General features: G+C 39.2%; 1 protein-coding gene across 4 annotated transcripts in view; it reads left to right on the top strand.

Moving 5' to 3' along the window:
• Nucleotides 1-26,302, top strand: part of LIMA1 (LIM domain and actin binding 1) — a 1,567,671-nt gene that overhangs the window by 1,158,817 nt on the left and 382,552 nt on the right. For all 4 annotated transcript variants that reach the window (XM_044083484.1, XM_044083485.1, XM_044083482.1 and 1 more), the window contains one exon: nucleotides 22,852-23,325. In XM_044083484.1, the coding sequence (XP_043939419.1) occupies nucleotides 22,852-23,325 (474 nt within the window). The remainder of the gene's footprint in view (nucleotides 1-22,851; nucleotides 23,326-26,302) is intronic.

Genomic DNA, 26,302 nt, shown 5'->3' on the forward strand with positions numbered 1-26,302 from the left:
CTTCTCTTACCTCACTATCCTTAACCGCTTTTTAACAAGGCGCCTCACCTTTGTAACTGACCTATGTTTTTTTTATATGCTGCTGTTATTTTTTTTCCCAAGATGTAATGTATCTTTATATTGTATTAGAACTCAACTATCTTCCTTTTTTTTGCATTAACAATGTTCATATGTCTGTTATGTACCTGGAGCTTTTCTCCCCGGGCCTCCGCTGAAAATGGACATGTATCCAGTCGGACTCTCCCAGTTAACAAATGTAAAATAAAAATAAATAAATAAATTGTACTAAGCTCTACAAATTGGATGTGATTTCAAGGGCCAGAGTGATTTTTGCTAGGTCCATCCTCCGTGGGATTTTTGGAGGGAACGTTCCTCAGTTCTTTCTTCCTCTTCCCATTCTTTACAGTCACTCTAGTACTCTCCCTACAGAAATTAATACTGCAACAGTGATTAAGGAACGACATAGTTGTGTAAAAACTTACCATAACACCGGCTGTCCTACTTATCACTGTTAACTGCCATGAAAAAATTAAAAAAAAAAATGCCACCAACAAAGATGCGGCCACACTTGAAACAGAAGAACTTTATTCTGAAATCACTGAGCGCTTTCACCCTGCAACCTCAGGGCATCATCAGAGTAACAAAGTACATCAGCTGTCCTGTTAAATACAGGAAATAACGTCACCTGTTCACATCAATTAACAATTCGTATATCAAGTGCTGTGTACTGATGATACATTATAAAAACAAACTACAAATGTATTCCATATGTATTAATTTATGAAGTTCAACTAAATATTATCAAAATCACATATTAAAAATAATGCTAAAGCTCATAGTCTACATTTAAAAAGTAAATGCTAATAATTTATACAGTGAAATTAGATCTGCCTAGCTCTTATTTTTAAAACCAAACTTAGATACATTATATACTGTGGCATTCGTCCTGTATTACCATTCCATTTCAAGTTTTTCCAAATGTTATTTCAAATCCCCCCTACCAAAGTCAATCATCCTGTCAATAATAAAAAACAGGAACTTGTTGAAGCTAACACACTTCTCAGAATGGATAAATAATGCACTTTCTTTCTTTCTTTTTGTTGTCGATTATATCCTCTAGTATCCTTTCCTTAAGTTTTCTAGTGGTTTTACCCACATAGAAGGCTGGGCAGGACATACAAGTAGCCATGTATACTGCCATCTTGGTATTACAATTGCAGTTACCAGGGCACAGAATTGTATGATGATAACTATCTATTGCCACGTATGGACCAGAATTAACATATTTACAGGCTGTACACATATTACATTTGGACATTTTAGAAATCAACCCTTGGTTACTTTTATATTTTTCTAGCAAATTTTTAAGACTTGCACCTCTTGTGAAAGTAATTTTTGGTGTGGTCCCCAAATTTTTTTTAAAATCGGGGCTAAAAATTAAGTCCCATGTATTGTTAACAATGGTTTTAATTTTCAAGGCTTCAGTATTATAAGGAAGTACCAAAACAGTGTCATTTATAAGGTCCCTTTCCTTGTTTCAAATGTACTTCCATGGTCAGTGGATAGAATAGGTAAAAACCTGTCATTTCTTTTGTCGAATATAATTCCTTGTTCTAATCAAAAGTTTAGTTGGGTAACCTCTCTCTTTAAACATACCTATTACGTTATACATCTCATTCATAAAGTCACTATCGTCACTCGTCAATCTCGATATCCTCACCATTTGACCTTCCACTATTCTTTTGGTGCATAGGATGACAGCTGTTATAGTGAAGGAATGAGTCTGAATGTGTTTCTTTTCAATGTACTCTTGAATTTAATTTCTTGTCCCACGTCAATAATATATCCAAAAATGTTATGCTAGCTGTACCTATCTTGTAAGTAAACTGTTGTTGTTGAATTTAAATAATCTAAAAATTCCCCCAACTCATTTTTTTTTTACCTCTCCAAAGGATGAGTATGTCATCCAAAAACCTTAGCCAAATTATTGTTTTGTTGAAAAAAGTAGATTGAAACACCCATTTTTGCTCCCATTGAGCCAACACCAGGTTAGCATATATCAGTGCACATTTGGCTCCCATGGCTATGCCTGATGTCTGATGAGAAAGCTCTCCCTCAAATCGTAAAAAAAATGTTATTCAGTACTATTTCCAGAAGTTCCACTAATAAATACCTTTTTCACATTGTGGATACCTTCTTTTCCCAAATAATGTTAACCTTTCCTTAGGTGGAATAGCTGTAAACAAATTCATAACATCAACAGTAACAAATAATCATCTGTAATGAGGGTGTCTCTGAGGGTTTCTAGACAATGCCATGTACCTTTTAAAATATGTTTAAAACAATTGAGTACAGGTTTACACCAAAAATCAATGTATGCTGCTATGGGTTTAGTCTTTGACCCTGTTGCTGCGGCAGTTGGTCTAAAAGGTGGATTTTGTAAGTCTTTGTGGATCTTCTGGATCCCAAAGATATGGGTGGGGGGTCAAAGGAAAATCCACAGTCAAAAAATTATATTCACTTGGGGCTAATAACTCTTGGATTAAGAAGTCATGAAGTACCCAATCAATTTTAGCATAAGCTCTCGTCAATTCATTGATAGAAATTCTCTCATATGTAGTGCTATCATATTTTGTGGTAACCCATAATGACTGCCCCCCCACACACACCTTTGTCAGGTTTCCTTACTCTAACCTGATTGCTCAAATTCAGTTGTTTTAAACTTTTCTCTCAATGTTAAATTGCCATTACTACATGTCACATTCAAAAATAACCTACGTAATTCTTTCACATAAGGTATCAAACCTGGCGATGATGTTGTTCGTGGGTGGAATAAAAGTACTTTTCCTTTTTAGGGGCATTTGTTGTGTGCAAACATTTTCTTGCTTGTCATGAACAAACAGTTTTAAATTTAATTGCCTTGAGAATAATTTTAGGTTAATGAGAACTTTAGCAATATCTTGTACTTGCAGCATCTTTTTTTCTTCCTTTACTTCCTGGTCCTTTTCTTGTGGGACATTTCGGTTCCGAGGATCTGGTGCTTGTATGTCACTTGTGTACCTTATGCCTTGGACATAGGTCATAAATCAGTTGCATTGCTTATGGAAGGGGCCCAAGCTTTGGTAGGCTGGCTTTGATGCATTGCTATCTCTGCAGGCTGTCCCTACTGTCAGGAATAATGCAACAGTAATAAGTAGGACATCTACTGTTATGGTAAGTTCTAACACAACTGTACTTTTTGCCTGTCATGTTTAATGAGCATTTCTAGAAGGGTTAAGGTTTTAAGGTATAGGGACCATGTACTTGTTTATTTTATTTATTTTTTAAACCTGAATTCAAGATCATAGTGGTTAGTTACAGCATGCTTTCCAGAGTCCCAAGTATTTTGTGAAGTTAGTCAGGGTAGAAGGGTTACCCCAAAATCAGCATTTGCGGATAACATACATCTAGTTCTGAATTAAGAGTGGTGATGACCAGTATAGGGCAGTACCTGAGTTAGTTTTTAGGTAAAGCAGGGTCCATTCTATGAGAGAGAAGTGATTGGATTGGGATATTTCTCCATTTACAGGGAAGGAATAACAAAAAGGAACAAGGAGTGGAGTAGTTTCTTGGGAATTTTAAAAGACAAGGTAGAGATTACTGGGTGGTGCTGGTTTATTTTATTTTGGCACTGTGCATTCTGAGATGTCTTTGGGGTATGTTGGTTAAAAAATGCATCTAAGCAGGTGGGATTTGGGTGAGGTAGAACCTGGACTGTTTGCATCAGTTTATTAAGAAATGAAGACTGGGTTAGTTTTAGTTACAGAAGCACTCATTTCTGTTAAAATTAAGATCCCCTAGGAGTATACAGTCATATTGTAACATCTATTTTTTTGTAGATTAAGGAGTAACCTGAGGGTACTGTGACTGACTGGAGAAAGTTGATAGACACAGCTTATATGTATTTTGGTGAGTGTTGCTTGTAGTGATCAAGCAGAATTTGTCTGCATACTTCCCCTTTGTGAACAGCTCTTATACTTCCCAATGTATCTTAAATCTGTACTGGTTTCTGTAAAGGGCTGCACCCCTAACTGATTTAAATATCCTCCAAGGTCACGCAATTCCTGAGGAAGGGGGATACAGGTTAGATGATTCCTAATATTAATGCTTCGAATAACTTAACTAATAACTACACAGCTTAAGTGGAGCAGCCCCTCAATTGCTACAAGTAACTGTTGCCTGTTTTTTTTCCTCCCTTTCCTAGAACAGTTTAGCAGTGACCCACTCATGAAAATGACAGATTTGTAATATCCAGTTGTTTGGCTTACACTGTTAACATCCCACCATCAGTAGTTAGGTGCAGTGGTCATTTCTGAAAAATATGTAATTTTGTAGGAGAAAGGGGTGGGACTTTGCATTAGATTTGAGACAGGTTTCGCGGATTCTTACTATTGTGCGTCTTGTGCTGACAAAGATAGGCTTCTAGTAGTTAACCTTTGTTATTTGTACTACTTTCAGTAAAAGTGGCTTATAAGCCCTGTAGTGTGCTTATTGGTTAAAGAGCTAAAGAGTGTCAAAAGGTGGACCAAGATGTAGTTGTGTGTTGCCAGATCATGAGAGAGTAGTTTGGGGACGAAGGTAAAGCCTGATGCACAGTTCCATCATCATCATCACTAATAGTTAAATAATGGAATATTATATCTGGTATGCTTTGTGTGGAGAAATTCATTTTCCTAAGAGGTAATATAATGGGTGATTTTTAGTTCCATAGTGTTGATTTATTGTCTAAGGTGTACTACAGAGTTTGTCACGGGGAGAGCTCTCAGGAATGTGTCGGGGGATACTGAGGTTGCTTTAATAATGCTGAGGATGACAGGGAGAAGATTTTGAAGAATGTAATGTATGAGATTTGTTTCAAGATGGTTGTAATGTGGTTGGAGGTGGTGATGAGTGTAAGTGGGCATTACTGTTGCCAAAGGAAGAGGTGATAAGGTGGTAATTTATTGGTGAAGGTAATATCTGAATGTTGAATAATAGTATTATGTCTTGCTAAACAGAGATGCATAACTGAATAGAGAGGTGGGGACATATAGAGCAGTGTAGGTAATAAACTAAAAAGAGTAATGAAGCCTTTGCCATCACCAAAGGCTTCCTAAACAAGTGTAGAGAGGGTGAAGATTTTTTTGAAATCATCTGGTTGTAGCATGCAATTTTAAAGAAACGGTGCAGATGACCAGACCAAGATTAGCAGACCCTGTATATCCTTTGCTGCCACCAAAGTTTGTGGAGGGAACAAGATAGCAGAGAGTGAGAGAATGGAAGTCATTTGAGTGAGTGGAGTTGGTCTTTGTAGTCCTCAAAGGCTGCTGATAGAAAAGTATGATAATGTGATAAAGACAGTTGGGAAGTTAAAGAATTATGGGTGTTAATGGGAAAAGCTGACTGAGAGAGCATAGAACACTTTTCTGCATTATGAGAATTATTGGGGGAAAATTATGTAAAAAAGATGTCAGGTTAACAGGGACGCAGAGCTGGATCATGGTCAAATGGGGCCCTAGGCAGGTAATAGATCAGGGTCCCCTCAACATACATGCACAGCAGCCCCCTAGCCATTTCCGTGCCCCATTAGTTAGCTATTTCTCCTCAGTTACCATAAACACTTTTCAAACCAGTCACCATGCATACTATTTTCTGCTTTACTTCTACAATGATTACAGATATTTGGATTTAATGTACAACTTTTATTTCAAGTTGTGTAGCACAAACACTGAGAAACATTTGCTAAACAAAACAATACAGTCCCACAATGAGAGCATACTTATCATTAATGGTAAGCTTCTCTTCCCTTGAAACTCTCATTCATTGACATGGCATTGAAACCCACATTCAAAGAAAAAGCATCTGACCTGTAGCAGATTGTTTACCTTTGGGTTGTTTTAAAACCGTAGGGCCCTTGCACAGATTTGTAGGACCATGCATACATGCAGGTGTTCTTTGATTTACCTTCCTGATTGTATTAAATTATATTCCTTGTATAATACGGCACCACTTGTTAGGGTGTTTTTACGTTTGTAGTTTTGAGCATTTTTCCAGTAAACAATGAAACAAAATGTGTGACCCAATAATGACAAATCTGCCTATTTCAGAATATTTCAACCATAGAAGGCTACTCAGAGTTCCATCATTACAGTCCACTGATATCAACCAATATTCACAATCTCTGCAGAAGTAAGTCATCTGAATAATTCCACATTAGAGAGATCTGTGACTAATGAAGATGTTACTGCTAGCAAACAACGTTATAGTTCAGTGTTTCATCTGCAAATTCAGTGCCTGCTGCACTTGAAGAATAAATTGCCTGTGTTACGTTAAAAAAAAAAAATTGTAAGCTGGTAATGTTGCAGCGGGAATAAATGGCAAAAACCGACAACAGGTTCATAGTTCAAGGAATTGAGTTTTTCAGTGGACACACTCAGGACTGCAGCACCCCCCCCCCCCCCCCACACACACACACACACGCACTGTTATGTTCTTTAATGTTTAGTGTAAGAGACATCCAGTGTATAATATGTAGTGTTACTTAACTTTAATGTTAATCCCAGGTCTAAAATATTGGTACCCGGGTTGGGGCTATGAATTAGTTGCTCTAGGGCATTGGAATTTATAAATTTCAAGAACCGTTGAGCAAAGGTGTTGGTACAGGAGTAGTTTTCCAGGTTAATGGCAGGGTAGTTGAAATTGCCAAGTATTAGGGTGTTTGGTTGCATCTTAATATTTTCCAGTATATTTAGAAAGGTGTAGTGAGAATCTTGGGGCATGATGGGGGGGATCTGTAGCAAGCTACAATTTGTATTGCAGTCTTACCTATTGTTGCACCTGGAGAATTTCAAGTGCATTGTGTTGGGCAACCAGCCTGGAGGTGTGAATATCTTTGGTGAATATGGACACTCCTCCACCTTTAGTGTTTCAGTCCTGGTTTGGTGGCCGGAAAGTGTGGTATGAGTTGTAGCCTGGTATTGCAGGGGTGCTCTCTGCAACTTTGAACCATGTCTCAGTTATTGCCAGATATCGATGTTCTCCATTTTTAGGAGAGCCACGAGAGAGTGCATCTTCAGGATGTTCTTCGTCTTCCATTGCTGCAGTCCTAACAATTGGGTATAGTCCGCATCCAGTGGAACATTTTGTTTTCTTGCCTCAGTATTTAAGATGTCAGAAAAAGTGAATAACTGTATTTCTTGTGGGAAACAGATATTGTGTATACCTTGTTTACTATTAAGAGGAGGTTAGACTGTGCCAGGTTAGTGTTTGGGAAATTATAAAATGCCGGGTTGAAGAACCGTTCTTTAGGAGGCTCAGTGGAGCCAGAGGTTTTGCCAGGAGTTTCTATGGAGTCTTTACTGTTACAGGATGTCCCATCTCAGGAGGCAGGCCAGGCTGAAGGGGCTTCTCAGGTGCCTATTCTAGTTAGAGCCTCTCCTTCTGTTGCTAAAGCTTCTTTTAGAGGTAGGCCAATTTCAGCTTCAGTGGGGCTTCTGGTTCTGTACCTAAGAAACATATGCTTAAAATGGCAGAAGATTTGATTACTATGATTAGAGGTTCTATGGGCCCTCCTGCTAAGAGGCCTAAGTTTGCCAGTTTTGAACAAGGTTCAGAGGCTTCTGAGTCCTCTGGATGATTTACAGGAGTATCCTCCTTATTCTGATTCTGATGTGGATGATCCTCCTGAGGATTTTTCATTTTCAGAGACTCTGCATTCCATGAGGGAGCACTTTAAATGGGAAGGCCAGGATTACTCTGATTCCAGGAAGAGGCTTAGCTATACCTCCTGTGTTGACTGTGGTGGAAGATGTTTTGCAGAAGCTTCCCTGAACCCTGATTCTTTGCCTCCTGCTCCTGTTAAACCTGATAGGTACTATAGGGTGCCCAAGCTCATAAGTATTTGTTTAAGAGTCCTAGACCCAGAAACTGTTTCTCAGGGGCCTAAAGGTGTTAAAGCCTCTGTGGTTAGAAATCCTGTTCCCACTGACAAGGAGGCTAGGGCTTTGGATAGGTGGGGTAAGAAACTGTATACTTCTTCCACTCTAGCCATGAGAGCATTGAATTGTCAGTTCCACATGCTGAAATATCAAAATTATCTCCTTTCTCAATTGAAGTCTAAGGTGGATGGAAGGTATTGAGTGTAAAGAGTTGCTGGATTTGGTTTATGTGTCTGAACAAGTGGGCAAGCATTCTTTGCAATGTGGCTTTGATGCTGTGCAGGCCTCCTCGAGGGTGGCTGCCACTAGTTGCATGCCTGGTTAAGGGATCAGAATTTGGCTGAGCATGTTAAGACAAGGATTTTGGATGCACCTTTACAGTCTGATGTGTTGTTTGGTTCGCCTGTGGAAGCAGTTTTAAAGAAAATGGAGGACAAAGCTAAATCTATGCAAACTGTTAAGGATTTTTGCAGGTACAGCCACCAAGTTTAGTAGAAATTGGCCTGCTAAGGGGTGGACTTATCCTGCTTATGACTCCCAGTCTAGGCAGGGCTCAAGGTTCTTTTAGGTCTAGAACAGGAGTTCACCTGCTCAGACTTCTGGTGAGGGCAGGGGTCAGTCCAGCAGTCCCAATGACCTGCCTTTTCAGCTGCCAGTAGATTCTCGTCTGGCAGCTCCTTTGGGAGGACGACTGTCTCTTTTCAAAGAAAATTGGGATTTAATTACTCAGGACAGATGGGTGTTGGACATTATTCACCACGGTTACAGGTTTTATTTCCATACAATGCCCCCTTTCAAAGGCATGCTCCTCCACAAAGAAAAGAGGCTCACAAACAAGTTTCTCAGTTACTCAAAATGGGGCCATTCAGCCAGTCCCTGTATCAGAAAGGGGCCTATTTATTCCGCATGTTCCTAGTACCAAAGAAGAGACCAATTTTGGATTTATCTCTCCTCAACACTTATCTGGACATTCCCAAGTTCAAGATGTTGACGTTACAACAGCTTTTACCTCTGCTGGGCAAAGATCACTGGATGGTAACTTTAGATCTCAAGGAAGCTTACCTTCATGTGCCTATCAAGCTAAGTTGCAGGAAGTATCTGCGGTTTCGAGCTGGAGGTTCTCATTATCAGTTCTCTGCATTGCCCTTTGGCTTATCTACTAGTATTCACCAAGGTTCTGGCTCCAGTGATAGCTTACTTCAGGCTACAAGGAATTCAAATTTATCCTTACTTAGACGACTGCCTGATTCTGGCTCAAGAAAAGGAAGACCTTCTACAGCATCTGGAATATGTTATAGCAGTGCTAAGATGCCTAGGGTATTCTGTGAACGAAATAAAGTCCAGTCTAGTACCCTCTCAAGACATGTGCTTTCTGGGTGTGAGACTGAATACAGCAGCCCAGATGGCCTTTTACCCCCGGACAAACAAATGAGTCTATCACTTTACTTCCATCATCTATCTCATCAGTCCGTGCTGACTGCAGAGACAGTCCTTCAAGCATTAGGGTTCATGGCATCTTGTATTCTGGTGCTTCCCAATGCCAAACTGCATATGAGGAAGTTACAATGGTATCTCAAAATGTATGGACACAGCACTGCCAGGATTTAGACACTGTCATTCCCATAATACCTTGCCTTCACAGGAATTTTTGTGGTGGGCTCAGGAATGTCACCTAAACAAGGGACTCTCTGTGACCCGGCCAGAGGCGAGTCAGATTTTAACGACAGATGCCTCGGACATTGCTTGGGGAGCTCATCTAAATGGAAAGTGGATACAAGACAAGTGGCCTGCCAGACTACAGCATCTACATATCAACATGAAGGAGATGTTAGCAGTCCAGTTCGCTTTACTGGCTTTCAAAGAGTTACTTCTTCCAGGACAGGTGTTGATTCTAACAGACAACACAACTGTCATGTGGTACATCAACAAGCAGGGGAACACATTCTTATCCTCTATGCAGGCAAGCAATGATTTTATGGGAGATTGCGCTAAGCTTGCAACTAACTCTTCAGGCAAGGTTTCTGCCAGGAGCACAGAACTCCTTAGCAGATGTGTTAAGCAGACAAATCATGGATCCCCACGAGTGGAAACTGGATCTTCATGTATTTCAGACATTGACAGTGTCATGGGGAACTCCAGACATAGATCTGTTCGCTTCTCCACTAAACCACCAGCTGCCAAAGTATTGCACAAAGGGGTTTCATCACACAGCTTGGAAAGTGGATGCTCTGTCTTTCAGTTGGGAAAATCTTCATGTGTATGCCTTTCCACCTCTGCCTCTTCTTCCAAAGGTGCTATTAAAGGTCAGACAAGACAGGCCAAGGATGATTTTGATAGCTCCAGATTGGCCTCGGCAACACTGGTACCCACTACTACGGAGTCTGGTAAAGAAGCCTCCATGGCCTTTACCTCTGATTCCTCATCTGTTATCTCAAGAGGACGGTCATCTGCTCAATGTCAAGCTTCACTCTCTTCATCTAACGGCCTGGCATATTCTGTGTTGAAACACAGCAGGTCTCAACTTCCTCAACAAGTTTTAAATGTACTTATGGAAGCTAGACGACCTAGTACAAGGAGAGAAATGGAAGAGATTTTTATTTTGGAGTGCAGCAAGGAATTTGGAGATTTCTGAGCCTAATTTGAGTGTGGCTCTTCAATATCTTACCGAGTTATTGGACAAAGGGTTGTCCTTCTCTTCTATTAAGATTCATGCTGCAGCAATTTCAGCTCACTATGATTGTGACCCACCTTTGTTTTCACATCCTTTGTTCAAGCAGTTTCTTAGAAGAATATAAGACCTACTCCTGCTTGGGATCTCAATTTTGTGTTGGAAAACTTACTCTACAACCTTTTGAGCCTGCGGCTACTGCTGAATTGAAATATTTGTCATGGAAGACTGCTTTTTGTTGGCTATTACTTCTGCAAGAAGGGTGTCTGAGTTGCAGGCCCTTATGGCAGTCGAGCCCTTTTGATTTTCCATAAGGATAGGGTATCATTACGTACTAATCCTTCCTTTATGCCTAAGGTGGTTTCTAGTGTGGCTTTAAACCAGACTATTCATTTGCCTACTTTTTATGCAGACCCCCAAAATAAAGGGAAAAGATTTTGCATACTTTAGATGTACACAGGCGCAGGACTAAGGATTTTAGACAGTCTCAGCAGTTGTTTGTTTCTTTTGCTTTGAGTTCAAGAGGCCAAGCCTGTGTCAAAACAAACTATTTCTAGGTGGATTGGCTTTTGCATTGCATTTTGTTATTCCCATCATGGCAAGGAGGTTCCAGCTGGGATTAGGCCTCATTCCACTAAGGATATTTTGGAAGCAGCTACTTGGAGTTCAGTGCATACTTTCTCTAAGCATTATCACCTTCCTATCTACTCTAAGTCTAGGGCTGGTTTTGCCACAGCTGTTTTGCACGGCATGTTGTCAGCTCCTGCTTCTTTATGATTTGCCAGCCTCCCTTACCTCTGCTTTGGGATTCTGACTGCAGCAATGGAGAACATAGTACAGTTTTGTACCTACCATAAATGTAGATGTTTTTTGTATATATTGTTCATGTTTTGGTGCAGGTTTTGGGCCTTGTCTTTTTAGGGTCTTCTGACATCTGGGGCAAGAAAAGACTGAGGATAGACTGCAGCAATGGAATTTTCGACTTCTAGCATTGATTAGCATTACCTTCAGATTTTGTTTGCTAGTACCTGTTAAGGTGGTAGTTTTGTCCTTTGAACCTTGCCTAAAAAAGGCACTATAGGGGTGGCAAAAGCCTTAGTCAGTAACCTGAATCCCAGGGTCGACAGGTGCAAACCATCTCTTGCAAAGCATCGTGGTTTGTCGATCATGTCGTCCCAGACAGACAGGTACTGGATCCCCTTTGAATGGCACCAGAAGCTTAGCCAATTACTGAAGTCCATCATTTTGTCCTTATACTGTGGTATCACTCCGGGTGATGGCAGGATGCTACTCAGGGCTAGGGTCATATCTGCCTGGGCTACATGATCCAAGAGCTCTTCCATGTCTCTTTTCATGTAGTCCAGGGAGGTACGTCTCAAGTCATTCACTCCAACATGGACAATGACAGAGTCATATTTGTACTTGAAGTGGAGTGACTTGAGTGCATGCGTTAATGTGGCAGATCCTGGCACCCAACAGGCAGCTGACTTTAATTTTCTCCTTGTTCAGCCTGGTGAGTAGGACATCAGTGTGCCTGACTATAGAGTCGGGTACGTTGTCTTGCCTTAGGGACTGCTGTTGGGTGGCACACTGGTGTTGTGAGCTATGTGACACTTTGGTTGTGTTTGGGGGTAGTGTTTGTTTGCATTTCAGCTTCAGAGGTCCTTGTTGTTTGGGCAGGTTAATGTTAAGAGCCCCCGCATATGTGGGTTTTGAAGGACTCTGTTTGAGGTGTTGTGTGGCTGTTAACCTTTCTCCTTTTGACTGTCTAGCACAATCTTGGCTGGAGAGAGCTTTGCTTCCAGTTTGGCTATGTAAGTGCATCTCTCGCAGGTTGTAGTGTTTGGTAGTAGGAGGAGAGAGAGTTGTCTGTGTACATGAGGCAATTGTTGCATTGCCCCTGTATGCCTAGGTTCACCAGATGGACAGGAGAAATCACCAGAAGCTGACCCTTGGACATGCCTGGTTAGGTGCTTTCTTTGTGCAAGTACAAGAGCTGTTTTCCCTTAATTTTTGGCAAGGTACTTGCAGTTGTAGGCTGTCTAGTGCCTACAACTATTTTCTCCTTATTACCAAGGAGAGGTGAGTGCTTGTAACAAATTAAGGCTTCCTAGTGCTTTTTAGTAAGTTTTAGAGCAAGTGTTAGTCACAGGTATACATATTTTGTAGTGCTCCTGCTGATAAACTAGCTAGTCCTAAGGGAAAATTCAAAGAGCAGACTTTCTGGCACCCAGAATAGTTTAACCTTAGCCCCGCGGTGCCCAAAGAAAGTTGAAAGGGATAGAAATCAGCCCAAAATGGCCAATAAAATTGCAGTTTCAGAGCTGGAAACCACTCCTCTAGTGTTAGGCAGTACAATGCTCCCACTCTCACTGGTAAGCAGTAGTACCTCCCTCTACCACAGCAAGGTCTGGATAGCTGTGAAGACTGAAACTGAAGTCCTGAAACCAGCAAAGCCTGGAAACTGAACTATTCTAGTTAGAAAAAGTGGGAAATTAGTGAACAAGATAGATTTTTTTTGTTTGTTAAATCAGGCTAAACAATGCAGTTATGCAGTTAATAAGCACAGAAAGGCTAATGCACTTGAGTGTATAGCCCAGAACAGTACACTCAATTAAAACTTTGTAAAAATTAGAAATTTATAAATTTAAACTTTTTAAATACGGTGGTGCAGCCATTAGCGTGGTCACCTCACAGCAAGAGGTTCTCTGGTTTGATCCTCGACTGGGGTACCTTCTGTGCAAAGTCTACATGTCCTCCCTGTGGTCGCGTGGGTTTCCTCTGGGTGCTCCGGTTTCCTCCCACATCCCAAAGACATGCTGTAGGTGGATTGGACACTCTAAATTGGCCCTAGGTGTGTGTGTGTGTGTGTGTGTGTGTGTGTCTTCTGTGGAAGGTTGGGCGCCAGGCTGGCAACTCGACACCGTAAAACTCCACTGCCAATCTTGAGCGGTCAGGTGTTCCGCTGTGGCGACCCCTAACTAGGAAAAGCCGAAAGAAGAAGAAAGCTTAATTTTAATGTTAATCGGTTGGTAGTTCATAAACCATAAAAGCCAAAAACCACAGGACACTGAAAGGGATAAATATCTACTCATGAAACCAAAATAAATCATTGCATACAGAACCACATCCTTCTCAAATGATTTTATGACTAAGAAAGTATATCAAAAGGACAAAAATTTTGAGGCTTCATGTTAGTTTTTCCTTTTTTTCATTGATTGGACGTAATGAGCATAAACTTGGCAAAATGTAATGAAATCAGCAGGTAATTCTAAACTTTTCATGAATTAGTGGTAATGGATCCAAGTAAAAGCAATGGTTTCCTTTATAGCTACAAAGCCAGTAAATGTTGAATGCTACAATTCCAGTTATGCATTAATTTTGGAAGCAAGGCACTAATATTAAATAAAATGAAGAAATACGACATGTAATGACTGAACAGATTAATTTAGAACTGATGCTTTCAGATGTAAGCCATCTAGTCTGTTGCATGTACTTGAGTGAGGTGATAATGCCCCAAACTCTGCATTTCGATCTTCACCAGATATTTATAATTTAGATGACATAAACATGACATGCAGGATCCTGATTCCCTAAGTTTTCATGGTATTAATGCTCTGATTCAGGCCCATTACCTTTCAAAATGGCTTAAGTGGGTCATTTCACTCTGCTACAGATGTTCTGAAAACTGTTTTTCATTAAGACCTTACCCACTCATCTTTTAGAAAATGTACATTATTCTTCTACTTTCTCTTTAATCTTTGATTATTAACACTTGGAGACATAGTGAGAGTATTCAAATGTTCATTGGTGCTTCTTGAACAATCACTATTGTGTTTCATTTCCACAAGTTCCTGTCGAGGAGCAAGTTTACAGTAAAGCTGGATTTAACCATTCCTACAACCAGAGACTTGGGTAGAGAGTGTAGGACAATGTGAGAGAGACAGCAGTGTTGAATGGAGGGAGACCAAAGAAGGTGAGTGGCCTTTACTGCCACCAAAGGCTGCTCAGGGATGAAACGTTAGGTTACAAAGTGAAAAGGTTTGTGTGTCAATGGAGATGTAGCTGTATGGAGAGGGTAATTAATGCATATACATATGTGTGTGTGTGTGTGTGTGTGTAATATATAAATAAAACACACACACACACTTGTATATATATTTATGTATATATATATATATATATATATATATATATGTGTGTGTGTGTGTGTGTGTGTATGCATGTATTTGTACTGTGTCTTTTGACTATTTTTTGAATGTCTTGGAATTGGTAACATAATGACAGATACATAACTCCTTTAACAAGTTGATGTTGTAGCTTGTCTTATGCAGTTTTGCAGAGGCAAGTAAAATTGAAAAAAAAAACAATACAAAGTAAGCAAGCTGCTTGCTTTAAAAATAGTCTTAACATCTGCATCCTTTCAGACTATCACATATGTGAACTATTGCTTTACAACCCCAGATGTTTACATTCTTTGCATCCAGTCAGTTTTGCAGCAGAACATAATACAGTCTCACTATTTTTACCTGTAACACTCAAGTCATTATTAGAGCTAGACAATCTGCTCTTAGTTTATTTGGTAATAACAGTTAATGATTTTGTCTGACTACATTACTCCTACAACAACATTGTCAAATGTACTATATTGATTATACAGGAAAACAGAGGAACTAGACAGTTGGTGAATGTGCTATATTGATTATACAGGAAAACGGGAACTAGCCAGTGTTACCAAAGAATTTGCAAAGAACATGAAGGCTGGTCGTCATGGCCATTCAGCAAGTAAAGGACCTCTTAAATATGAAGTAAGCATGTTTATATGTGGCGCAAGAAATGCATGAAGAAAGGCCCATCAGTGAGTTGAAAATAATGCCGCTAATAATCTGTATATATTAGAATGCACTGGCTTGACTTGAGGTTCTCTCCCCCTTACTCATATATACCTATCTGGAATAAAAAATAAATGGATGTTGCCTGTAACAGTGGGCTGCTTCCAGTGTTTAAAATAGGCATGCGGAGGCACAAATTAAAGTTTATACTTTTAAGTGTGTGCTTCACTGTTTTCATTACACTTTGTAATATATTTTAATTACTGATTTTTGTTTGTTTAGCTAGCAATACTCTTTATGCTGTGGTTATCCCAACCAATCATTTGCAGCTTGCAAACTAGGGTGTGTTGTGGAGGTGTCAGACTGCAGTAACGAGAGCTCATTGTACTGGACTTTGGCTAGGGGCAGGACTAATACCACATCCAGTGTGGTTATCTGTTGTTCCATTAGCATGCATATGTGATTCTATGTCTCTCATGCAAATGTTTTTACACCTTTGCAGAATTTTACATGTATTACTGCCTTTACAGCCTATGGCATGCAGTGTATTGTTAAGCAAAATATTACACAGGTTCCAAAATGCGCTCATTGTGGATAGCAGGAATAAGTAGTATTTACAATAGCTTCTCTGTTATAAACTTGTAAATATTGTCATTTGTTGAAACAGGATAACTGATTTATGGGTTACGATAAACAGTACTCTGCCCCAAATCTTGGAAATAGAGAGCAATCTTATTTATGTAGGTAATTCTACTTTGCAGACCTGTAGAACCATCCCATTATTTTACTGTTTACTGTCAGTTTTTGATATTGAATTTTGAATCACATACACACCTCAGTTTTCAAACTAGCATTTAAAGTGGAAGAAGTGGATAAGAAAGTTGATTGATTAGGTGCATGTAAAAACAGACGTGTTTAGAATGCCTTTAATAACCCCTGTATGTGTGCAGAAATTATTCCTTTTTTTATACAGTCTTGAACATGATCTTGTGTACTCTGTCATTGTTGCACACTTATCTGGAAGGAGCAAATCTCCCAACTAACAACTGTGCTGTGTGCAGTTTGTAGTGGCTCATAGTAGAGTGCATGCTACAGAGGTTGTAAATTCGATCTGCACTCTGGGCAATGTACCCCGTTACATACTAGCATGCTACAGTAAAGCTGTATATTAAATTTTTATACTGTTTCTTCAACAGCAGCTCTTTCGACAATGAATACAATTATCGGATGTTTGCGTGAAGCCACTTTTGGCTCTCTCGCGCCATATCCATAGATACTGTCTTAAGCCGTGGGAGTACACTGTCTGGTATACTTTTATTTATGTTTCCTTGCTAAAATGGTAGTGGGTTTTATCCAGCTTTTCAGTCAGTACCTGGATATAGAAGTTAAAGCATATATTGAAAATACATTTTAACATATGGGTAAACCACGTATGTAAGTGCTATCTTACTATTTGCAGACAGCAGCAGATCTGTCTCTTGCTACTGCTAAGCATTCACTGTCATGGCTGTTAAAGCGTTTGAAAGTTCAGAAGCCCTTTGCATCATACGTTTCGTCCTCATTGCGAAAGAAATATGAACAAAGCCTCAAATAATAGGAGATCAAAGGTCAACAAATGGGGACAGATTATTATAAACTTAGAAAGTTGCTAGAAAAATCGGTTTTGCATTAGCATGCATTCTTTTTATGAAACTTAAATGTATACTATTATTTAGTGACTTCATTCCTCCTTAATTTACCAGAAAAAAAATTATGATTAACAGACTAAAAATATGATGCAAAAATCTGGACAGTTGAGAGGTATGTTTTGCATGTTTTTCATCATAAAAATGCAGTCAACCATTTCTTCACCATGAAAGCATTAATCAAAATGCATGCAGTAAATAAAAAAGTAAAGTAGAAATCTACACTAATTAAAATGTAGTTTTAAAAAGGAATTTGGTTTGCCTGGCTTTGTATTTTCTTAGGTTCAAATACAGAGTAAACGATTTATCAGTTGTCCATTTTTATGGGAAGAAAATTGTTTAACTGAGCATATTGGCGCATAGCCACTTAATCTTGTATCTTTTTAGATGACTGTGAAAGGCACTTTGAGCAACAGAAGTATATAATTTTATGTTAAACGACTTTAAATTCTGACAAAGCACTCCACAGAATCGTGACTAGCATACATATAAAGTATTCTCAATTAACCAGATAGAATAATATATAAAATTATGTGTAATGCAAATTATCTCAATGTCTCAAAAAAAAAAAAAGTGAAAACAAGTCTTGCAGAATTCAAGTAGTAGTTGTTCTGGTCAGCAAATCAAGATAATACTGAAGTCTGGAATCCATAGCAGTTTGAACTGCATTTCTGCCAGTGCCAAAAACAGTATCCAATTGAAAACAATGTACTGTTTCAGTGAGGGGTCGACATTTCATACATTTAGGGAATCATCAGTCAGTGGCTCTCAAAGCACTCTTGCAGGTAAGTGCAGGATCGTAAAAGCTTCTGAAAACACTAATGATGCTTCATAAACTGCAGATCAAACAGAGTTTCACTAGTTTTCTGGTGAAAATTCTAGGACACTATCCTTAACAGCAGAGACAGCTTCCCAACATAGTCCAAAAGCAGAAGGGAGGAAAGCTGACTGTATCAGAATCCTCAGTGCCAGTAAATATAGTTAGAAAAAGAAAAATGAAAACAGACAAGGAGACTAGAGAGATACTGAGTAGTAGAACCATGAACATCAATGGATCTCACTGATTTTAAACGCCAAATCAGTTTCCCAGATTAATTCTAAGGCTACAGTCCATCAGATAACTGGTATGCCAGTATAGGTTTACAAGCCATTAAGGGGATGATTATTCAAAATTTAAGTCCTGATGTCAGCTGATACTGTTAAGTTCACAAAACAGGTGAAATCGCTCAAATTCAGGATAGCAACAGATAAAAATGCTATATTAACCTAAGCTCATGATTCTGCATAGCATATCCTTGTTTTACATTAAAATAACGTTGGCCAGTATAGTTCAGGAATAAGTCAGCCACAGGACAACTGGGAAATATATTCTTTTTAAGACAATAATTTGATTTTGTTCAATTAGTGATCCTTTTTGCAGGCTAACTGAACTTGCAGGTAAGATCAGGTGATTAGTTTGCATCATACAATATGCAGTTGAGGCTTACAGGAGTTAGTGATGTACAGGTATTTTCCTTTAACTTAATAATGCCAGCCCTTCATGGATGGCTACCATTGGTTAACAGATAGTAGTGCCACAGCAACTCTGGGGGTGCAGGCCTGGAATATGGTACACAAAAGCATGGACATGCATAAACTAGGCCTTTTTCAGGAGCTGGGGAGGGAGCAAACACTAGAAGGTTTAGAATCCAGTGAAGGTAATGTTTGAGCTGTTGAGGTATAGGCCGTGGCCTAACCTATTATACTGGGGGTGGGGTCAACAGAAAGAATGACACTGCTGTATTTCTATACTGTAATTTCAGAAGGTTTATGTGAGATGTTCTTCTTAGTTAACCTCTGTTTTAATGCTGAACTGTGTGCATGGTGTAGGTACACACGTTTATTATTTACTGCTGCACTAATTTTGATATGAATCAGTAAATATATTTAAAGAGCCTTTGGTGCTGGACTTTCAGTTTTGAATATTGTTTCCCTCTTCAAAATAAATGTATGATTGTCAGGTTGCTTTTTGTTTGTTCCACTAACTGCCCCTTCTAGTGTTAAAAATGAGACATCTGGGCTGTTACCATCACTGTCATACTCACTGACATAGGTACGCTTTTGCAGTAATTTGTTTTGTACCGTAATATATTTTCTTTCTTTGATTACCAATTAATCTAATGCAGGAAAGTGGGAAGGCACAACTTATCCCAACATTCACTGGGCAAAAGACAGAAACTAATCATGAATGGGGCACCAGCCACTTGAGAGATGTATATATGTACTTTACCTCACACTGTACACATACATACATACAAGCAATTTGTGAAAGACCACCCAGTTCATCTGTGGCACATCTGTGTGAAATGGGGGGAAATTGGAAATGCCCAGCAAAAAAACTCCTGTGCAGGGGAGGACATGTAGACTCCTCACAGAGAACACCCGGCCACTATGGTTTTGTTTTATTAAGTTACATACTTTGTTAAATGACTTTTTGCCTAGAATACCTGGTGGCAGTTTGATTGACTCTGTCATTTCATTCCATTATTTTTTCAGTTAAAAAAGTATTCTATCCAAAGCATGCATTATCTTTGGCAAGGTAGAAACTAAACTTACAGGGGTAAGAGCTGTGGCAGTTTAGCTCAGAGGATTAAGGTTCTGAGCTGATAACAAAATTCATCACGTAGTTCTGGTTTTTTGGCACCTACAGTTTACACTTGCAAAGCATGAAAGTCTGAGCAATCTTTTAATCAATGGTGCTCTGAAGTTGCCAGTGATGTTTAGTGGGGTTTACCCTTTTAACAAATGCATTAAAGCAATAAGAAAGCTGTTGCACATTTCCAAAATCGTAGACTATACTCTAGGGTAAGGTAGAAGGTAATTTATTTATTTTATTTTATTTATTTTATTTTACATTTGTTGACCGGGCGAGTCCAACTGGATATATGTCCATTTTCAGCAGAGGCCCGGGGAGAAAAGCTCCACATGCAAACATTAGTAAGAACAGGTACAACGTGTAAGAGCAAATGTTTAACCTGTATATAACATTAATTTCATGATTTCACTGAACCCGCCTCTGAAATGACTGAAAATAATGCAAAATAGCATATTTTTTTCATACTTGTGTATAAAAAAAAAAAAAAAAAAAAAGATTTTGTTTGAAAAATAAACAAATCCTACAGAATTTACTGTGGGTTTATAACTACACCCGCACCTAGTGACTGTCATTTCCACCTTCATTCTGCTTCTGGTGGAGTAGGCTTACACTTTGTACAAACTTGCCTCTAGTTGTTGATTTATAATTATTTAGGTAAGAAGAAGCTGAAACATGTAGTTTTCCAGTTACTGGAACTGTTTTTTTTCAGGTTATAGAGCTGCCCTGTGACATTCCATTATTATTCCATAAATAGTTTGCAGCAGAAAACATGTTTGTCACGTCTGGCCTGGGAACTACAGATACGACTATTTACCTCCACTTCACCCTCCTTCAGCTTATCCTATCCTGTTTGTATTGTCTTCTTCCAGCATCCATCACTGAGACTGAGGAGGACTGCTATCTGCTGCCCTCTTGCCTTAAAAGCAAAAGCATTTTCATTTCCCCTGTCCAGATTGTGTGCATGTGTGTGTGTCTTCCTTCTCTCCTCTCCATCCTTTTTTTCTTTTTTGATTTGATGATTTTTTTTATTACTAGAGGGCGGGTCGGGGGAGTCTCCTCTTCCTCTCTCCTTTTTTCTTCTTTTCTTCTTCATTCTAGATCTCCCTCCTCCATCCTTTCTTCCATACTACTTGCCTTTTTCTTTTTTCTAGCCTTTTAGCTTTTTTTTTTTTGTTTTCATTTCATACATTAGAAGTGACAGATGATAGACACATTTTTTTTTTTTAAGTGTAAACATTGACTACTTAGTCTTCTTTCTTTTACCCACTTCCTGTCAGACTGTTTTGCTTCGTTTAGGGTCATCTAGTTTAGTTGATTCCTCGATTTTGGAAATTAACCTAACCAACCATTTTTACCAGAGCTCCAGATTTAGCCTGGTAGCCACTGACATGTTTAAAGGCTTCTGTTGTACATTCAGTAACACTTTGACAAAGGACTGTATGAGTCCATAGCGTACCTCTCAGCTATGCAGATTTTTATAAAATGTCCAGATTTGTGTCTTACGTTTTTGGTCTATTCCTCATAAAATGTGCAGTTTTTGCTGGTAAATCATTGCAGATTGAAGTCATGACATTTGATTTTCAGACTTCATATTCTTTAAAAAATGCAAGCTAATACAAAACTTGCTGTTTTAGAAACATTCTAAATTTATAAAAATAGTATTTCAAATATGTCCTTGATTTAGGGCCTTTGTTCCCTGCCATTATTTTCAGCTTTGTCCAGTTTCTTGTGCTTAGAGATATGGTCCACAGCCCTCTCTCCCTTTCTTTCTCTGTCATTTTCTAGTTATGCAGTAAAATGTAAAAACATCCCTTAAAACTAAATGTAATGAGTTTGGTATATTCAGCAGACCAGATATGATTATAGAATCTGCAAGTTCCAGAACCTGTTACTTCTCCTTCATCTTCTGGCCTCTGTTATCACTCAGTTATGTTAACCTTGGTAGAACCCCTTCAAACTTTTGACAACAAGGTCCCTCAACATCCCCTTCAAGCTTGCTAAGCTGAAAAGACATTGGCTTCATTGCTCTGATTCATCATGAAAAATTTCCTGTGTGTCCATTTAGCAATGCACTATGAGAAGAAAAATAAGTGTGATCAAAGTGTATACATTCCTTTGTGCAGTTCTTCACTGAAAATTTAGTACTAACTTGTACCTCTGACACTAAGCATTTGGGGGGGCTGCAGAAGTAACCAGTACATCTCTTTCTCTCATTAGAAAGGGGGGAGAGCAAGATCTTGCCTGATTACCACAGAGTTGTTTAGTCAGTATTTTCGTAGTGAGGTTTTGTCTTACATTTATATGGTCATTGTGTCAGCTGTTAATTATGCTTTTTAGCATTTCATAGTCTATACTGCAGCTGTGTAGGGTGTGCTTGTTTTAAAACATTTGCAGTCACTTGATCCATTTTGTAACTCCCCTTCTTTTGTTGTAGTTCAAGTTGATGAGAACTGTTTTTAAGTGCATTTGTTAGGACCTTTTTTTCTGATTATTTAAACTGCCTGTTTAAATTGCATTCTGTTCTTTAGCAGTGTTCTCCCCTGCCTGTTACACTGATGTCAGGATTTGAACTATATTGTTTATTTCTAAAATAAGAAAAATGCTGCCTACCTAATAACTGTGCTGAAAGTTCAGACTACCAACCACTAACATATGGTGATGCCTTAGAATGAAAAGTAAACTTTATGCAAGGTTAAGACACTTGCATTCAATATAATTTGCACTGTATCTCTAGATCAGAAGTCACAAATGTCTCTGTCTCACATTTAGAGAAGCTGGGAATATGCTTCCAACAAAAAAGGCTCAGAGTTGTATTATCACTACAGAGTTCTACACGTGTACATGGATCTTCCACAGCTCTCACTTCCTGCTTTGGTTCCTGATTTTTTTTTTCTAGAGGGGTGGAGGGGGTTGGAGTGAGCTGTTCTTGCATGTAGCAGCCTGATAACAGCTTGCAGCTGTCTGAAGTTATTCATACAATCGAAGTTTGCTTTCAGAGAAGGGTGTAGACTTTCATTCTCTTTCAGACCATCTGTTCTTAATTTGACTTTTTTTCTTACCTTTGTTTACATTTTAGTTTACTGAAAATTTGCCTCCAACTTTTCGAAGAGGGGCACAGCTGAGCATTTTGAAGAAGAAGTGGGAGACGCCTGCTAACTCCTCAGCAGGATCCCAGTTCCAGCGACCACCTGTTCGAAAGGAGTCTTCCGAGTTCAGACAAAGTAGTTCTACCAGTCCGAGTCCAGCTGTTGAAGAACAGCCCAGCCCAGTGCCACTTGGAGATTCTGAACAAAACACGGAGGTCAAAACTAGGATCCAATCACCAGCTGCAGCTCTAAACAAGTTTCGTTATCCCAGTGTGGACAAGGAAGAGTTAAAAGTGGAAGTAGAGAGCAGCAGCATGGACAGAAAGCCTGTGAAAGAAGCGGGACATGATGGAGAATATGAAAGCAGGGATGGCTTTGAGTCCCCTCACAAAGTTGAGAAGTACAATGTCCCACTAACCAATTTAAAGATGATGTTTGAGAAGGGAGATGCAGCTCAGACAAAGGTAAGATTTAATCACACAGATCAGAGCTGCAAAAAATACAAATTACCTTTATGTGAAATGTACTATTTTAGGAATGCCTTACGTAAATCCCTCATTGCATGCTTATAGGCATATTTTTTGAATGCTTTAAGATATTCTGTTCAAAGTGCAGAGGCTCCTAGCTAGTATTTCTTCACATTCAATCTGAAAAACATTTTCTTCTGCATTGTGCGTTTCATCCTTGTTCCTATCTCAATGCTATTGTTGAATGCGTGTGTCTTATAAGGGTACTTGCATTTCTAGTTTTTCTGCCTGCATCATAAAGGTCCTTTTGCTTTCTTTTTTGTGAAGGGGAATAATGTTCTGATAAGCTGCATGTTTCTGTCCTTGGCAAGGCAGCCTTTTTTTGGTTTGGCAGTGACAAGGGGATGTCACCAGTAAGAACAGAGGACTGGTTTGTTTCAGGGTGAAAACATTGCTGGTTTATTATATTTCCCCAGACGGAGTGCTGATAGGAACAGATGGTTTTACCCAACGGTAAGTCAGAATTTAGTCATGCTGTAACAAGAAACTTGCACAGAAGCAACAGCAATACTTTTTTGTTCTGAATTTCGAAAACAGTAAGGAAAATTTTGAGATAAAGCTTGTTGAAACCATGCTTTCTACACAGCAAGAAGTCCGTTTAAAAAAAAAAAAAATCATTGTCTGTAATTCGGGCTGAAGTCTATCCAGAGATGAGAATATTTTAAGGAAGTTGCTGCATTTAGGGGACTCTGGCAAAATCATAAGGAATGGAGTATGATTTGCAGATTGCATTACCAACGCAGATGTTACTAATAGTGCCGCTGATTTTTCCATTCCCTCTTCCTTCTAACACCCCACCCCTCCCAGCACAGAAACATTCCCTAGTATGCTTGCTGTAGCACAGAGTTTACCTGCTTCTTTTCTTGCAGCACTTTGACATTTATTACCAGAATTGTCTTTAGATTAAATGAATCTCTAGACGAGGTTTCTTACCAGATTGAAAAAAGCCTGTAGGGCTGCACAGAAAGATAGCAGAGGTCTGAGATTGCCTGTATGTTCTGTCCTCCTGCCTATCACTACTATGACATGTCTCACTGACGTGTTAATACAGTGTATGCACGTGTCATGCCAGTTATGATTACTAAAACCGGTACTGCACTCCAGTTGTATACCTTCCCACCTTAAATAAACAGGATCTCAAGTTTCAGAAGGATTGCTCCACCCCCCTTATACAGCATGTTTCACATCTGAGCACAATCTTTCACTGAGTACCTGCCCTTTCTGTTTAATTGCCTTCATTTTGAGTGTCTGTAGGCACCATGCAATTTTTGATGGAGCCTTTGTGTGACTAGGATGTTTGGAAGCTTTCTCACAGTGTACATTTGTAGAGCTGAGCTGAAACTTGTTGAATGCACCCAGATACTTTACTTTGTCTTGAATTGTGCCATACTTTCAGAGATGTACGTTAGGTTATGCTGTGCTGCCCACAAAGGGGCAACACCACTAATTACTGACAGATTGCCCGCCTCAAAACTCATCAGCAGTGAGGCTCTCCCAGACTATGGCACATTATTTATAGATCTTTAACGTGTTAAATTAAAATAACTTCTGTAACAATTTATCAAGCTTATCCATGGATAACACAAATTCTAGATAGACTGTTATAGAATATGGAGCAAAAACAAAATTTCTCATCATGCAGTGTAGAAAATGCATATCTGTAACAGAACTACAAAACATCCTTTTGTCTTGACGGATGGGGAAATGGGCAATGTGATGTACCCTATATGTAATCTTTGACATTAACTGATTAGCTCTGTTTAGATTCATAAAATGACATAATAGCCATCCAAGTAACTGTACAAGGATAAATTTTAAAGATATGTGAAAACATTATTTTACAGAGATAGGGGTGGGTAGATAATAGTTTGGCTTACTCAAATTATCTGTTCTGTGAAAGTTAATGGTCAATAGACAGTTAATGAGGTGTGTAAAAGGTGTTTGTTTTGCAAGTCTTGGAGACAGTTTTCATTGTCTAGATGGATATTAGACAAAATTTTGCTCAAAGTTCATGCCTATTTCACTGATCTTTGTATGAGAGAGGAAAAAAACCTTCATATACAGCATAGTCCTGTGACGTCTCATTTCTTAAGATTGGATATGCCCCCAAACCAAATGCACAGTGTTTCTAATCTAATTTCTCCGTGTTTCTTCTCACCATTTAGATGCAAGCTGCAGTGTGAGGTGTGTTTTTACCCCACAGCCACCTCCCCATTAGTGTGGCTGTTGCTATAGTTGGTGATATCCTGTACAGAGGAGTGTGGTGTAACGTGCATGTATCTGAGGATGTGCAGCAGTTCTTTTCAGCACCACTTTCTTCAAGAAAAACACAGTTCTCTCCATCTGTTTTTACTGTTTTGAATTGAAAGGACAGCACAGCAGGAACAGTATGCCAACCCCTCCCTCCCACAGTTTGATGTAACTTGCCATCCTGCAGAGCCTTGGATTTCTGCTAGATATTGGGGTATTCATTGGTTACTTCAGTCCCAGCCCTGCACAATCCCTGTAAAGAAGGAAACCTCTCATTTGTGCTCATTCCTTTCATCCCAGGCTAGTTCATTGGCATCTGAGCTGGTTTAACAAATGTAAGTCACCAGCTGGGGTTGCATAGACTCGTAACTTCCTCATTATTGTCTGGATTGGGGGTTACTGCTTTTAAAATTCCCCTGAAAAACAGTCACTTGTCCTGGTAATGATCCCGGTCAGCGAGTATCTTATGAATGGGAGGTGTATCAGTCTTATCAGTGTAGCAGTCTAGTAAAGTGATCTTCTAACAAGACTAAGTTCTGAGGAGGGCTGAGGGTTCAGGATACTTTCACTGACAGAGATTCATACACAGTGAGCAGGGATATCAAATTTGTGTATTTGTAGCCCCAGCAAATCATTTGAAAAATATATGCATTTTGATGTTTTA

Source organism: Protopterus annectens, chromosome 9.part0 (assembly GCF_019279795.1).
Source record: "Protopterus annectens isolate FY-2018-M chromosome 9.part0, PAN1.0, whole genome shotgun sequence".
In the NCBI taxonomy this organism is placed as follows: domain Eukaryota; kingdom Metazoa; phylum Chordata; order Ceratodontiformes; family Protopteridae; genus Protopterus; species Protopterus annectens.